The sequence below is a fragment of the Myodes glareolus genome, chromosome 7 (genome assembly GCF_982192425.1).
Source record: "Myodes glareolus chromosome 7, mMyoGla1.1, whole genome shotgun sequence".
Classification (NCBI taxonomy): domain Eukaryota; kingdom Metazoa; phylum Chordata; class Mammalia; order Rodentia; family Cricetidae; genus Myodes; species Myodes glareolus.
In genome coordinates this window covers 99,772,004-99,789,160 of record NC_142032.1, presented here as the reverse complement: position 1 = coordinate 99,789,160, position 17,157 = coordinate 99,772,004, and the positions used below count along the sequence as shown (strand labels likewise).

Sequence of the window (17,157 nt, the reverse complement as noted above, 5' to 3'; positions counted from 1 at the left end):
GGGTTTAGTTCTTGGCTTAGTACTTAATGGTGCTTGAACTGAGTCACACCCTTCTATTCGTTACAATTAGCCTAGACTTTCCCTTCACCTCTAACATTATTCATTTGATAGACTCTACTATATGAACATTAAGGAAATGTGATACTCGTTTCCAATTTGATGTGAGTCATTGTAGATGTGATCAGGTAATGTCTGTGTCTAAATTCAATCTGATTCTATATATCATTTTTCTTTGTGTATTTAGGACTTCATAAAATTTAGAATGGGAAATAAGGTCAATTCTATGGAACCAGTCAAAAAAATAAACTCAACAAAATTTCTTAATGCTATGACTTTTAATGTTTGTTCATATTGTTAAATTTCCAATATGAGTGAAGAATGAAGTTTTGTTTAAAATATGTCAAAAGGCCAATGAAGTGAATTCTTGCTAAAAAAAAAAAAAAATCAGATGTGCCCTGCATGTCTTATGTTCCAGAAGTGTTGTTTGGGTCTACATGTAAATACAAAATTCCTCAAATTATTAGATGATTCAAAAATATGAGTAGATAAGGCCAACAATACATTAAAGGAACAGCATCTATTCATCTCTGTGAACCTGGGAAAATCTTATTCTGAATGAAGCCAGCTTAGCTCCACTCCTGACTGGTGGAACAACCTACAGAATTTCCTGGTTTGTGTGCATGAATCACGTTTGAGTTTTACTGCCTCTGCCTCATGTAGTAAGTTATTTACTACAGATTTCTGCTGGAAAATGTAGTCTATCCACTTTAGTCTTACAAATAAAATAGCTGAGGTGTAAATCAACAGACACTTTGTGTCTACAAAGTGTACAAATGGGCCCATTTTTAGCATCATTTTAATGTAACAAGAGAAGGAAGATCACTCAGGCAGATTATCTTTATCAGAAATAATCAACTTGCATAGTGTGAAGCTCAGAAAAACAAGTACTAATTATTTTGTCACGTGTGAAATATGGGGGTGGTCATCACTGAAGATGGAAGGAAGGCTATAAGGGAAAGGCGGAGAGGACAAGATGAACTATATTAAGGAAATGGAGGGGTGTTAGCAATGTGCTATATGCATTTATAAAATGAAACCTGCTACTATGTCCAATTATCATACTCTAATCAAAACTGTGAAAATACGCACTTTACCTCTGTGAGTTTACAGTTTGCTATTGAACTGTGTCTGCCATTTAAAAAACCTCCCTAACTTTCTGACCTATACTTTTCATCCTAAAGGAAATCAGGGATCTCTGGACCCATGTTTTTAAACTTGCAGCTACACAAATAAATATATATATAAATATATTGTAATATTGGAGTTAGTGTGATAGCCTGAGAATCTTCTGCTATTTCTGCAAAAATGTATTTGATTTGACCATTAAGTATCCATACAGTTCAAACTGCAAGCAGGATTTTGTTGATTTGACTTATATTTATCAAGAATCAAAGTATTATATTGTCTAACCTATAACATGAACTCCATAAAATAAAAAACACATTACATCTAGGACCTTTGCTTTGCCATATGCATACTACTGGCATCTACTGGTCAGAGGAAATACATGTTGATCAAATGAACTAGTAAGCTATTCATAGGCTACCTACCTACCAAGTGAAGACATGTAACTGCAGGTTCTTTTCTACTCAACTACTTATTTAGCTATTGAACATATCCTATTCACCATTTCCCCCTTCTACTCCTCTCTTTCCTCATTATGACCACCCCCCATATTTCACATGTGAGAAAATACTTAGGGATTGTCTTTCTGAACTTCACATTATACAAGTTAATTATTTCTAGAAAAGACAATCTGTCTATAAAAAAATGAGGACAATAAGTTAACTTAAAATAACTTATTGCCCTCATTGCTTAATTGTCAGGACTGTGCAGTGAGACCTGCATCGTTCGGTGAGACCAGGACTGTGCACTCAGACCTGCACCACTTTCTAAGGGTGACACTACCCATTGAGGGTGGGAAGGTTTAGGGAACACCACAGAAAGAATGCAAAGGAAGCAACACAGTCATGGCAGTTAGAATCCCCCAGTAACTATAGTTGCCTACATTGGGCCTGTTAATCATGGACCAGGGAGAAGTTTATGGGTCCTTACAACTCCCGATGAGTTATTAACTACTGATGCATTCCAGGAAGGACACAACTAAAGACAGGCTCCAAAGGACAATTCCAAACCCACGGTTACACAAAAGGCCTGAACAAACTCAGTAGGTCACAAAACAGAGAAAAAAAGACATGAATGTGAGAAAGAGACTTGTGGGGAAGAGGAGGGGTTTGACGGGGAGGTACGAGGAAGATAAGAGAGTGTCGGGATGAGGGTCAACAGAATGTACTGCGTACATGAGGGATTATCAAAGAACAAATATGATAAAATTATAATAAAACTCATGCCCCTGAATTATACTTCTTCCTTTACATAAATGTCTAGCTGTATTTATTTTTGTTTTTATTACTTAATATACATATTAAGTAATATATATATAATAATATATATAAATGCTCCTAAAAGAATGCATGCATATGCGCGCGTGCATGTGCATGGTGTGTGTGTGTGTGTGTGTGTGTGTGTGTGTGTGTGTGTGTGTCAAGGTTTGGGAAGGAGTTCGCATCATCTTTGTCTACTATGTATTAATGTGTGTATGTCTCAGAGATGACTGTGAGGAAGTACTGGGATTTCCTGCTGCTCTTTTCCTGTCAGCAGTGACCTCACCTACCACTGTAGTGAAATTTAAAATGTTGTTGCGGAGCCATTGTGACTGTGAGGAGCGAGCCTCCTGGGGCACCTTCAGGGCAGAGTATTCTCTAGGTGATGCACAGATTACTGGTCCCTGACCACCACACGCAGAAAAGCAGAGATCTACTCTGAGACACATGGGGATTCTCTGCTCCTTGTCCAGGTCCTCTGACATAGCTCATTGAGAAGAGACTGCTCCCGGAGGACTAGAGGTCCTGTTTAATTCCTTAGCTCTGGCTACTGAGAACTTGGTCCCACACAGGTTGCAGTCTTCACAAATGGTGTCTCAGAGGTTGGACAGAGGTGGGTGAGTAAATTTCAGTACTGCCGGTAGAAAGGCCTCCAAAGAGTAACTGCGCTCCAGTGGTCAGCCAGCGACTCTGTAGATAGATACCAAGGTACATAGTGGGGGGTCAACTTGAAAATAGCTCAGGTTCATTGCTGAAAATCAGACACCAGCACTCAGTGACAAAAAAAGAACAGTTTCAACACATGAAGGAGGGTGTGTGCATTCAGGGCACATGAATAAAGAAAGGTATATTGTGTATGTAGGAAAATATTCACGGGCACAGGTCAGGTGGCCTGGAGAGTGTCTTTTCCTTCTCGTACATTTCCATTTGTCTTTTTAGATGAGGCCAAATGACCAATTAGTCAGGGTAGCAGGAGAAAGCAATTTCACAAGCAAAATAGAGGGTTAAGTGATTTTAGTGGCAAATTCAAAGTTATTTTTATAAATAAATTACTTTAAAATTTAACTGAAATATACAACTCTCCAGAATTAATATTTTAGAAAATACAATTTATATAGTAGGAAATGCAGTCTGAAGTTTAAAAATAGTCACTGAGTTGAAAATTACATTGCAAGAAAAAATGGGATTTAAAGTCACAAGAAAACTCAACAATATAAAGCCAAACTTAAACTTCTACATCTTTCACTTACTTTTTCCAAATTTCCTTTTTATTTTATTTTATTCTTTATTTAGCTGTTGTTATGGATTTTTGTTTGTTCATTTTGCTTTCATTATTTTGTTAGGCTGCTTATATCATGGAAAGTTTAGCTGGTATAGTGAACTAAGTTGACACCAGTAGTCTGGTGGGTTTGTTCTCTACTTGTGACGTGTGTTTGTGCGTGTGTGTGTTTCTCTTGCTACTTTCAATACCCTTTCTCTGTTGTTATATACTTAGTGTTGTTTGTTTGTTTGTTTGTTTGTTTGTTTTTTGAGACAGAGTTTCTGTGTGTATCTTGGCTGTCCTGAAACTCACTCTGTAGATCAGGCTGGCCTTGAACTCACAGAGATCAGTCTGCCTCTACCTCCCGAATGGTAGGATCAAAGGTGTTCACTACCAATGCCTGGCAATATACTCGGTGTTTTAAGTACAATGTGCAAGAGAAGTTTCTCTTCTGGTCTTGTCTACTATCTGGATTTCTGTGTGCTTTTTGTATCTGTATAGATTTGTCTCTCTTAATTTGGGGAAGTGTTCTTCTATGATCCTGTTGAATGAAGATCAGGTCTATGCAATTGACCAGAGATTCTTCTTTTTCATCTGTTATGATTCTTTTCACAACATCCCTAAGTTCTCGTGTGCTTCTTTTATGTGGTTTTTCAAGGTTTTCATATTCCTTCCTGTAGCAATTCAATTCCTCTATGTTACTTTCAAGTTCTGATATTCCATCTTCTACTTGATCCGTTCTGTTTAAAAGATTATTTTGAGTTCTCTCACTTGTTTATTGAGTTTTTCCATTCCATCTTCATTTCATTGTGAGTTCTTTTCAGTATTTACATTTACTGAATTTCATTTTGAAATCCTCGATTTTTTTCATTAGTTCATTCAATGTTTATTTTGTGGTTTTTTTGTACACCAAACAGATATTTGCTGCTTTTCTCCACGTTCATTGAAATGTTTGTATCTTCTCTAAATGCTTTGATTTTTTTTTTTAGATTTAGTATTTATTATGTATACAGTGTTCTGCCTGCATGCATGTCTGCAGACCAGAAGAGGGCCTCAGGTGTTATTGCAGATGGTTGTAAGCCACCAGATGGTTGCTGAGAATTGAACCAAGAACTTCTGGAAGAGCAGCCAGTGCTCTTAACCTCTGAGCCATCTCTGTAGTCCCTGCCATGAGCTTTGATGATGCTGATTATTGCTGTTTTAAACTTTGTGTACTGGTAATCATACAGGTAATTTTAGATGGGCACCATTTCTAAAGGACTGACAGACTTAGGAGAAATACTGTCATAGTCTTCTGTATTGTTTGCATTTTTGTGATATGACCTGTACATGTCTACATACATAACTTCTTTAGTGGTACATATGTGTGAGATTCTAAGCTGCCTCTGCTGACTGAGCTATATCTAACTGTGCAGCACAGACCGCCTGATTTCAGGATCTTCCTGCACAAGCTTCCCAAGTGTTAAGGTTAGTGTATGACCAGACCCCTCACCCCATTGCGTTTGTTTATCTCATCAACTTTGGACACTCCTCATTTTTATTTTTCCTGACATTGTAAATGAGTTATCTCTATTCTATAACTTTACAATTTTTTTGTGTAGCTTTCTCATTAATACAACCAATATTATCATGATATATGTCCTCTATTTTTTAAGTTTTGAAAACACTTAGCAAAATTTAGACATGTAACGATACTAAAATTGCATTATACCATTAGGAAGCAATTAGCACATTGGTTTTGTGCTGTATCTTTCTAGAAGCCTTAGACTGATAGAAACATGAAAATGAAAATCCAAGTAGGACAATTCTATAGTAGTTCAGACTAGCAATGTTGGTCAGTAAATTTCATTAACAATAAAATGTAACACAGTAAAGTATAAAATGAGGAAAATGGACATTGAGATATAGATAAAATATAAGTATATAGAATATTTAAAAACATATTCAACATGCCATGGTAGTAAAACAAGACAAAATAATTTAAAAGAAGAAAAATTCATTCAACATTTTTATGTCTTGGAAATTGGAAATGTACTACATATTAATAGAGAACAAAGGGTATTACGTGAGAAATAATGCGAATTTAAAGGCAGAAAATGGAAACTGATTGGATAAAAAGAGGTATTCATGGCAAGTATCCTCCATTTCCTCATCATCTCAGTTATAATGATGCTGCTGATGATGATTGCAGTTAATACAATCCACATTCAGTATTGAGCAAGCACACCACAGTATATTACAACTATGTTATAGTTTTCAGAATATCCCTGTGTGTTACACCAACTGTGTGTTACACCAACAATTAATATTATACGCCATATTATATAATATAGATGCATGCATGTACATAGGTAGATAGTCTTTACCTGACCTTCATTGACCATCTTTGTAAATGGGAGCAGAGGCACAAATCTCTGATCTGTGCCTTTAATACTTAAATGCTTATAAACACTAAGAAAGTTTCTTAAATATCACCTAGAAGTCTTTTCTCTAAAACATTCTGAAGTATTATCCTTTTCAGTTAAAGTAAAATTAAAATAACTGTTTGGTCTCTCATGTACTGAGCAGGGACTAGGGATGAATGCAAACATAGAGCTAATGAAGAGTCACTGGGCACAAAATTCACTGTCACTGGGTCTCATACGATCAGAACCAAAGGTAGAGAAACACCAGGGTAATCCAACACAGCGAGGAAACAAATTGCAAAATGGCAAATTATATGACATATTTGGAAATAATTCCATAGTACATTGGTAAAGAAAATGGGATAAAATATGGCACATAACAATGTATATCCCCATACTTTCAAAGCGGTTTTAAAGGCTGTATTATAACCATAGGTTTATTTCTTCTTTAAATTCCATGCTACCATATTAGAAGACATTTTACTCAAATGAACATCAAAGCAACACAACCCACGGCACTGCTGTAGATACGTCACTGTCTACCCAACCAGCCCAGTTGTTGTCTGACTAGCACCTGTGGTTCAGCGTCTACTACAAAATTCACCCTCTATAGCTTATAGTTAAGTAATAGGATAATTTTCTCACACCCATTACCTCATCATGTTACAAGCTGCATCCATGACACTGATGACTCAGACCAGAAAACAAGGCAACAGAAGAATTCAACTATGCAGTCAGCTAGCCAGTAGCTAACTTAGAAATATTCTTGCACACAATGCCAGAAAAACTAGATAGAGCATTAACCCAGTGGAATGAAGTCACTGTCTTCATATTGCTCCACCCTTTAAAAAATTCTGACACTGGTTACCTCTTTACAATGGCACAAGTCAACTGCCCATTTTCATAATGCACCATAAAGATAAAAAGAGCATGAATCACAAAAAGGCTGAATTTGTGAGTGTCTACTGCTGTGTGTGTAATGATGGTAAGATAGTGCATGAGAGGATCTGACATTTCTAAGAGGGATCAATGTTCTACGGAACTGTGTAATAGTCTCCAACTGACTCTAAGTCCTTAATTTCATTCCATTGTCTAAATCCAAGCCACTGTCTATCTATCCCATCCCCCATTTTTACTGGCGTCTCCACCACATATATCAATTTCTCTTCTGCTTTGCAAGGTATGTATCATTTCCCTCAACAACTTGTTAAATCATCGACTCCTAACACTAGTGCAGTAATATTGTATACACTGTACACTGTACACACACATACACACACACAGAGAGAGAGAGAAAGAGAGAGAGAGAGAGAGAGAGAGAGAGAGAGAGAGAGAGAGAGAGAGAGAGACTCTGTATTGGTCATATACTTTATGTCCTAATTAACTAGTGTGATTATCAATAACTAGTTGCTACATTAAAGAACATAGATTCTTCCTTAAAGACTGAAGGAATAAATGACTGAAGTATTTGTGCCAAGTTTGAAAGTTTTCTACATGGTTTTCTATAAATGTGAAATATTTTTTCCAGGTTAAATTGTCTCCTATTTTCTCTGTAGGCCTCACGTGCTATATTATGGAATTAAAGAATGGATTTTCCACTTCTGCAAAAGTTACACAACATACGATGAAAGAAGCCAGGGTTTCTCAGTGGAAGCCAGAAAACTCCAAGAAATGCATCTGTGATCAGCTCACACTGACATGCTTCATTCCAACAAGACACAGTTCCACCCTTCCTCCTTCCTCCTGATAGGAATCCCAGGGTTGGAAGATGTGCACCTGTGGATCGGCTTCCCCTTCTTTGCCTTGTATCTAATAGCTGTTCTGGGGAATATCATCATCTTATTTGTGATCCAAACTGAACGCAGCCTCCACCAGCCCATGTTCTACTTTCTGGCCATGTTGGCATGCACTGATTTGGGATTATCCACAGCTACCATCCCCAAGATGCTGGGCATTTTCTGGTTCAATCTCAGGGAGATTGTGTTTGGTTCCTGCATCACACAGATGTATACCATCCATATATGCACTGGTCTGGAATCTGTGGTGCTGACAGTTATGGCCATAGATCGCTATATTGCTATATGTAACCCACTGAGGTATAGCATGATCCTTACCAACAAGGTGGTAGCTATTCTGGGAGTAATTATCATAGTCAGGACGTTGGTGTTTGTGACTCCGTTTATATTTCTCATCTTGAGGCTGCCTTTCTGTGGCATCCGGATTGTCCCCCATACCTACTGTGAACACATGGGTTTGGCAAAGTTAGCATGTGCCAGTATCAGGGTCAATGTCATTTATGGATTAGTTGCTTTCTCAGTGGGATACATTGATCTGTCTGTGATTGGCTTTTCCTACATCCGGATTCTGCAAGCAGTCTTCCGCCTTCCATCCTGGGATGCTCGGCTCAAGGCCCTTAGCACATGTGGCTCCCATGTCTGTGTCATGTTGGCCTTTTACCTGCCAGCTCTCTTCTCCTTCATGACACACCGCTTTGGCCACAATATCCCTCATTACATTCATATACTTCTAGCCAATCTGTATGTGGTTGTTCCCCCTGCCCTGAACCCTGTTATCTATGGAGTCAGGACAAAACAGATAAGGGAGAGAGTGCTAAGAATGCTTAACCCTAAGATGCAGTGAAATTTACCTCCAAGACCTACCATAACAGTTCAGTAAGAAAACAAGGACATCTAGTCTGAAGTAAACATTAAAAACCCTTCTTGTTCAATTTCCACAAGATATTAAATGATCACAGCAAAATGAATTCTGGAAAAAAAATGCTAAGCTCCCCTCATTGTCCCTCAAAGGTCAATCCAATTATATGACCCTTCATGGCTCATAAGTTAGTACACTCCATCAAAAGACATTCCATAAAGATTTCAAAAGCTTCTCTCTACTTTAACCTGTAGAAGGTATAACAAAACACTTTTGTTTAAGCCCACGATAGCATAAAATTCCTAGAGGGAGAAAAGGGGCCTGGAAAAAAGTTGGTGCTAGTAATTATCCTGAATGACATATTCCCACAGAGATTCTATTCAGTCACTTGTCAGAGCTAAAGTTATAGTGACAAAAATGGCATGGAGTATTATCAAAACCAAGAAAACTGGCAAAAAGATGAGCTAAACATCATGAAATGTACATTTAATCTCAGGTTCAGGCCTTTTCTCAAAGTTTGACCTGAAAACTGCAATAAACCCCTTTGAAGGTAGGCATTACTGCCTGAAATCCCAGTTCCTGTGAAGCTTAGACAAAAGGTTTGGGTCACATCTGGGTCCATCTCAAGCTACACAAGATGAGTTTGTTCCAGGCCAGTCTCATCCACATAATGATATTCTGGCTTACTAAACCTAAGAATGAGAACAAAAAACAACCTAGAAAGACCTTTTTGAATTTCAATATTCCTGCCCACAAAATGTTAAAAGAAAATTAATGTTATACCTTTAACTAAAAAAAAAAGTGAAAATTTTTGCAAACTATAGACCTTCAAAAGATTTGGAGTTATGCAAACTGAACATGGTATATCTGTGTCTTTGCTGTATGCATATTTAATCTTTTAATCATACTTTTATTTATTCTTTGAAAATTTCATGTAAATGTACAATGTACTTTGATCATATTCTTCTTTACTCTTCCTCCATTGTATCTCCTTTTCAAATTCATGTTCTCTTTTTCAAAAAAAATATATCTCACTGACCCACTGAGTCCAGTTAATGCTGCCCAAATGTGCATTGCTAAGGAGTCATCCTCTGCGGTGTGGGCAACCTATCATTGCCCTCACACCAAGAAAAGCGACTCTCCCTCCCCAGGCAATCATGAATTGACAAAAGCACTTCAACTAGAAGTAAGACCTCAGTGGCCCCTCCCACATCCTTGTTGGAAGTTTTACATGACTCGATCTTGAGCAGGTCTTACACAGGCAGCCATAGCTGCTGTGAGTTTATGTTGGCAACAGCCTTGTCACATCCAGAAAACATTTCACAGCCCTCACCCCTGTCTCCAGCTCTTACACTATGTCTGTTCCTGGCTCTGTGATGTTCTGAGATATTTGGTACAAGGGAAAACTGCAGGTCAACATACATGTCTGACCCATACTTGGTACCCATAATCACTTATTTTCAGGATTTTAACAGTTATGATTGTCTGATACTTTAGACACAACCCATTACAATTAAAAGCTCTACCAACGTAGCTACATCATCAGCCCTGGATATCATTAGTTTAAGTGAAATAAACCAGACTAAGAAAATAAATATCACCTGTTTTTAATTTCATATGCAGCCTAGACTTATACTTAAATAAATATATATGACATAGAAGTAGCTGGCTATTAGATTGGAGGGAAAAGAATGGGCAGAGAATAAGACAGAGTAATGAATACATAGGTCAAAAGCAAAGACAAGCTCTCACTTCAAGGGAAACAGTAACTAATTAGGTAATCATAGAATATAAAGCGAAACACACAAGAATTTAAAAACTTGATGTTCTCCAGAATCTCCAACTTCATCAGGTCTAGCAAGGCTGTATATATTTCTCCAGGGAAGAAAAGTGATCTAAACTCTAATATAAATTTGCCTCTCCAAGAAACAGAACACAGAATTATCACTACCTGTTAGAAGGCACTATGTTCATCCCAAGTTTGACCTCATAGAAAAATGAAAGATTCTAGCCATCTCTCTGGTACTAGTGGAATAAGAACTGGGCTTCAACCTACAAGAGTTGTAACGATGGCATATGGGAGTAGATCTTGAAGGAAAATTTAAAAAAGCAATAGGATAGAGAACTAGTAAAAGGCAAGGTGTAGATGGTACCAACCCTAAGCTAGACTCACATACTCTTTGGGAGGACCTGGATCATATAAAAGGACCCTAGGATCTGAACAAACTTGACAGAGGATACATTGAGCAGCCTTCATCAAGTGCTCAAAAGAATAGGGAGCAGAATGGAGGTTTGGAGGAGGAGGGATTATCTCCGGCCAACTTCTGTCCAGGTGGCCATCATAAATTAGAAACATTGCTGGTCTACCTTTTACTTCCTTTAGATTAAAATCTCCTTTAGATTAAAACATATGCACAAGACACTTTGGAAGCCATAAAGGTGAAGGGATATATTTTCTCTAGAAAGTTACAGAAAGCTAAGCAGAGAGAGTTGCACGGTAGATAGACTGGAAGACACAGGAGAGTATACCAGAAAATTATATGACCATGAATCAGGGAATAGGAGCAGGAAAGCATGTTTCTCATTTGTGGAAGAGGAAGTGTGATTCCCAAAGTCCTCATCATCCTAGCTAATGAACTCCATCCTGGTAACCCCATAAGACAAATACTGACGTTAATGTGCCTTCCTCTTTCTCTCATAATGAAACCTGTCCCTCTAGCCTTGGAATCCCACTGTTGTTGTCTTCTGTTTTTGTTTCTTTCTGTCAGCTCTGTCCAAGTCCAAGTTACCTCATCATGTCTATTTGGATTAGTACAATGACCTGTTGGGACAGGGAGGAAGCTCTGCTCTGGCTCATTTTTCCTGTATAGTAGTCCAATATAGTCACCAGAACAGTCATTTCAACCCATGTCAAGCCAGTTATATTTCTACCATGCACAGCTTCACAATTCACTCATAATGGGAAGAAAATGCTAACAGTGATTGACAGGACCAAACACAGTCTGCTTCAGTGACATATCTGAGCTCCTCCTTAAGCCACTGTCTAAATCCCCTAATTTACCATTTGACAAAAACAACTTCATTTTTTTTCTTCTGGGATTTGCCATTCATTGTTTGCTCTCAGCACATAGTTCTTCTTCATCCACTGTGTCTCCTCAATCACATTTAGAACGATAACTACTTTACTTCCATACACAAAACATTCCTGTTACAGTACCCATTAAATTGTCCTACAAAGCATTTCTTACTAGTTAATGACCATGGATTCAAGCAAATCTGGTCTTGATGAACAATATGTTCATCAAATAAAACCAAGAGACATTTTAGACTTGAGATAAAAAAAAATTATAGAAGATACTGAATCCTAAATACCATGCTACTTTGGTAGTCTTTCTTCCAGAACAACTACATGAAATTCTGAGGAAGGATGGAATTGAAACCTAATCTCCCCATAGGCTTCACAGTCTAGTCACGGAGAAAAAGAAGGGACTAAAGTTTGCTGTCCAAACATGCGATCTATCTACATGGAATATGTTCAATGAATTTAAAGACACCAAACATCGGGCAAGTAAAGACAATATGAAATTTGGATAACAAATGAGGGAAACCCTAGAATGTAGGCAGCTTTGAAAGAGTTTCCAGACTAATGAACAGAAGGAAGAATGAATTCCAGGAGGATCTCTTCAGTGGTCTCTAAGTTGAGGACAGTACATAAAAGTTAGAAAGATGAAATTTGTTAGACAATTTGACAGACCAAAAGGAGCTTCAGAAGAGAAAGGGGACAAGGTGAAAGAGGTTTTAACCTCTGCAGAGAACCTACTCTAGTATGCATGTCAGGAAAATGCAGGGTCTAAGGAAAGGAGGGCAAGGGAGGGAGGACTGTACCCAGTTCTCCTATCTGTTCACTGCACCCAGAAAGGAAAACTGTTCCCAGGGCACTTGGGTGATATTCTAAAGGGGTTTTCCTCAGTAATAAATTAAATTTAGTCATAAAGAATTGTTCTAGGTCTTTCTTAACATAACTTAAGGACAAAGTCACTCCCCAAAAATCAAATTATCCTCAAAAAGCTTACTAATATTTCATAATGAATCACAAAAAGACATTTAAAAGCTAACATTTACAAAATCTGGTGCCCAAAAAAGCAAAGTCTCAAAATGTCTGATATGATAGCTAACAAAAATTACCAGATACAGAAATCATTTTAAAAATAACACAAAATAAAATGGGGAAAGGAATTGGTTAGTTGAAATTAACAATAATGCTACAATTGGAGGATAAGAAGTTTGAGGTAATTACTGAACTTCATTTCGTATATTGAAAAGATATAGACAATATATGGAAGACTTAAGCTTACCTTTCATAGCATATAAGTTTGGTCTGAAATGGCAAAATAGAATTCAGGGTCTATTGAACACAACCATAAAGGAAAGCATGACCTTTTATTTTATTAAATGGGAATAGTTCTACTGAGTAAAGAAGGTTTGCCCTCAAACCTTCTCCGTAGGATTTTTTCACTATATCCACCTGCAGCAGCTCCCGGACAAGAGTTGTGATAGGTTAACTCTGGATCACTAATACACCATTTGATTGTGTTTTCAGAATGCAGACACAAACTGTTTGTGGACTCCATTAAAGGCACTGAGTGGCATAGAGGAGAAAGTGGGAAGAACATTTGAATGCACAGGTGATCACTTCCTAAATATAACCCCAGCAGCACAGACACTGAGAGAAACAAGCAATAAATGGGAAATTCTGAAACTGAAAAGCTTCTGTAAAGCAAAGGACATGGTCAACAAGACAAAACGACAGCCTACAGAATGGAAAAAGATCTTCACTAACTCCACATCAGACAGAAGTCTTATCTCCAAAATATACAAAGAACTCAAGAAATTGGTTACCAAAGATAACATAATCCAATTTTAAAAAATGGAGTACAGACCTAAACAGAGAACTCTCAACAGAGGAATCTAAAATGGCTGAAAGACACTTAAGGAAATGTTCAACATCTTTAGTCATCAGAGAAATACAAATCAAAACAACTCTGAGATTCCATCTTACACCTATAAGAATGGCCAAGATGAAAAACACTGATGACAATTTATGCTGGAGAGGTTGTGGAGTAGAGGGAACACTTCTTCATTGCTGGTGGGAATGCAAGCTGGTACAACCCCTTTGGATGTCAGTGTGACAATTTCTCAGAATATTAGGAAACCACATTTTTCAAGACAACTTTGGGGTATATATCCAAATGATGCTCAGTCGTGCCAAAAGGACATGTGCTCAACTATAGCACATGTTTTCATAGCAGCATTGTTTGTCATAGTCAGAACCTGGAAACAATGTAAATGCCCCTCCACCAAAAAATGGAAATGTGGTACATTTATACAATGGAGTACTACACAACAGAAAAAAATATTGACATCTTGAATTTTGCAGGCAAATGGATGGAGCTAGAAAACATCATTTTGAATAAGGTAACCCAGACCCAGAAAGACAATTATCACATGTACTCACTCATAAGTGGTTTATAAACATAAAACATAAAAACCAGCCTACACATAACAATCCCAGGGAACCTAGACAACAATAAGGACCCTAAGAGAGACACACATGGATCTAATTTACATGGGAAATAGAAAAAGATAAGATCTTCTGAGTAAATTGGGAGCATGAGGACCTTGGGAAAGGGTTGAAGGGGAGGTGAGAGGCAGGTGTGGGAGCAGAAAAAAATGTAAAGCTCAATAAAAATTAATAACTTTTTTAAAAAAGAAGAAGAAAGACACTGAGTGGACGTGCAGCTAAGTCTGAGCATGTGCAGAGGTGTGTGGATAAACCCTGTACGCGAGAGGCTGACTTAATCCCTAAAGAGAGCAGGCCAATATAGGGCTAGCTTACCAGGGAAGATTCCTTTTAGAAAAAAAAATACTAATTTTCTCCTGCATGTCTGCTTTTCTCTCCCAGAGGAATCTTTTGAGCTAGGGAGAAGATAAGTTGAGATCACAACAGTTAAAATACTTGAGGCTCCAGATGTATAACTACCCTGGTCACATCTTGAACTAGCCAGAAATCTAGCATCCATGGATTCAGAAAACATGCTTTGAGTTCTCGGTAAGTGACTCTGAGAAGAGGGTGTCAAAGGGTGTCCACTAACAGAAGATCAGAGGCCTAACTCTTAAACCTGAACTTGTGCCACTTTTCTGGTCAGTACAACTGGAAGAGTGGAGACCATCAGTCTGGAATTAGGAAGCAAATGTGAGGAGCTGGCTTCTGACCTCTCCCTTTCTTTCTCTCCACCCCCAACCCATCCCTCCTTTGACTCTTCAAGATTTTTAGTGGAGTGAAAAATGAAACCTAGACCGTACAGGCATTGTATAGAGCCCAGGTAGAAGGATTGTAGTTTTCAGCTATGAATATAGAAATTCAGAGGTATAGGTTCAGAAGAATATGTTTTTAAGTGGATTATTGAGTAGTAAATAATTTTGGTAGGAAAAACATCAAAGGCAGAGACAAAAGATATAATTGGGTATCTAGCAGAAAATAATTCTGTAAGTATTAGAAGTTAATGGATTGCTAAAAACAACAGCTTCAGAACTAGAAAGTTATGCATGAAGAAGTCACGAGCTACAACCTATTCTGTACACTCAATAATGTCTAAACTAGCGTAAAACAGATTCCCTACATTCCTCTCTGAACTTTAGAAAGCCAGAGGAAACAACAATATTGTCACTTCTAAGAACAGGGCTTCTCGAGTGCAGATATGTGGCCTTGTCATTCGGGGGAAGGTTCTGGCTACAAGGTCTTTATTTTGGTTTTGACCTAAGCTTACAAGGATTCCTCATCATGTCCCTGACTAGAATCAAAGACTCTAGATAGATCTCAGCCCCAATGTTGTCAATTTCAAGCTCTAATTGCAAGCCAAGACTAAAAGAACAACTCAGGAGCTTAAATTCTTGGGCTGAATGGGCAGTTTCATACTTGTTGTAATTGGAACTGTAACTGAAAAATGTGCAGGGAAGGGAGAAGGAATTTGGAATCGTGAATGAAAGGCAAAGAGATAAAATGATCATATGTCATCTTCCAACATTCTACCTAATGATGAAAATAGTTACACTAAAGCTCTATAAGACATAAAGCATAAACATTCCTCTAGGCTCCTCCATCAACCTTCATGCTTCAGTCAGCAGATCTTCTATTTGATGGCAGCCTCTGGAGCTAAACTCAAAATTCTTCCTGTTTCCAATATCAAAGCCTTTCCTTTTTTTCAGGAATTCTTTGTGATCCACAGGGAAGTTTTTTGGCCACAGTGAGGTGTTGGGCTGTGCGTTGTAAAGAATAAATATCAAGGAATTAGTCAGAAGATGAAGAAGCAATAAATAATAAAAGCAATAAAGAAAAATAAAGATAAGTATAGTGATAATAAGGATATTTGTAATTAGATTGAAGCTGTATGTGCATACAAGAAAAGCAAACAGGGATTATGTCAATTGTCAGAAATTATGGGCTTAACAGGTATTTGATTTATACCTCAAATTCACAGGTAAATTATTAAAATAGAAAAGAACAGGCAGAGTTTTTGATGTTGGTGTCACAGGGGAAGCCCCTCAGTTACAAACTCAGACTAGGAGGTGCACTCTCTGGGGAATCTTAAGCCCACCCTCCATTGTTCTCCATCATCCACTCCACTAAGCACATTTGAAACTGCCAAAATAGAGCAGCTAAAATTGGGGTTGGGATATGGAGTTAGGAAATGGAAAAATAGGTAGGGGGAATAGGTTTGCCATTTTTTATCAAACTTTAAGATTTAGCACCTAAACCAAGGGAAAACAATAAAAAGCAATACAAAAAAAGTGAATGAATGAAGAAATTGAGACTCATGTACAATGAGCAGGACAGGAGGAGCCCAGACACTAGCAAACTATATTTAGAACTGGGGCCGGACATCATAGGAAATCCTAGATAGACAGGTAGAGTGGTAGGTATGTAGGGAGGTAGGTAGAGATAGATAGATAGATAGATAGATAGATAGATAGATAGATAGATAGATAGATAGATAGATAGATATAAACAGAGAGAGAGAGAGAGAGAGAGAGAGGGGGGGGCCTTTATATATGTGTATGCATGTATCTGTGTATCACAGAGTTCTGGGTCTTCAGCTTCAGTATGACTTTGATTCCTTTCTACTGTATCCCAACTCCAGAACTACTTATTTCCTAGCATATTCCACTTAAAAAAAACTGCTAATTATATAATAATTTAAGCCTGATGGTTTGTTTATAAGGGTGTCTCTGTATAACCTTGAACTGGAGATCCTTCCTCTCTCAGCCTCCCAAGTGTTGGGAGTGCAGTTGTGATTCACTGCCTCTGGCAGTGGGTCAGTCTCTATGATCAGTG

The 17,157-nt window shown here is 37.8% G+C and overlaps 1 protein-coding gene across 1 annotated transcript; it reads left to right on the top strand.

Annotated features, from left to right (window-relative positions):
- The first annotated feature begins 7,808 nt into the window (after positions 1-7,808).
- On the top strand, positions 7,809-8,809 carry LOC125395923 (olfactory receptor 52E5). Its single transcript, XM_048427680.3, is given in 2 exon segments — positions 7,809-8,763; positions 8,766-8,809. Coding segments are annotated over 2 exon segments (999 nt in total).
- The last annotated feature ends 8,348 nt before the right edge of the window (positions 8,810-17,157 follow it).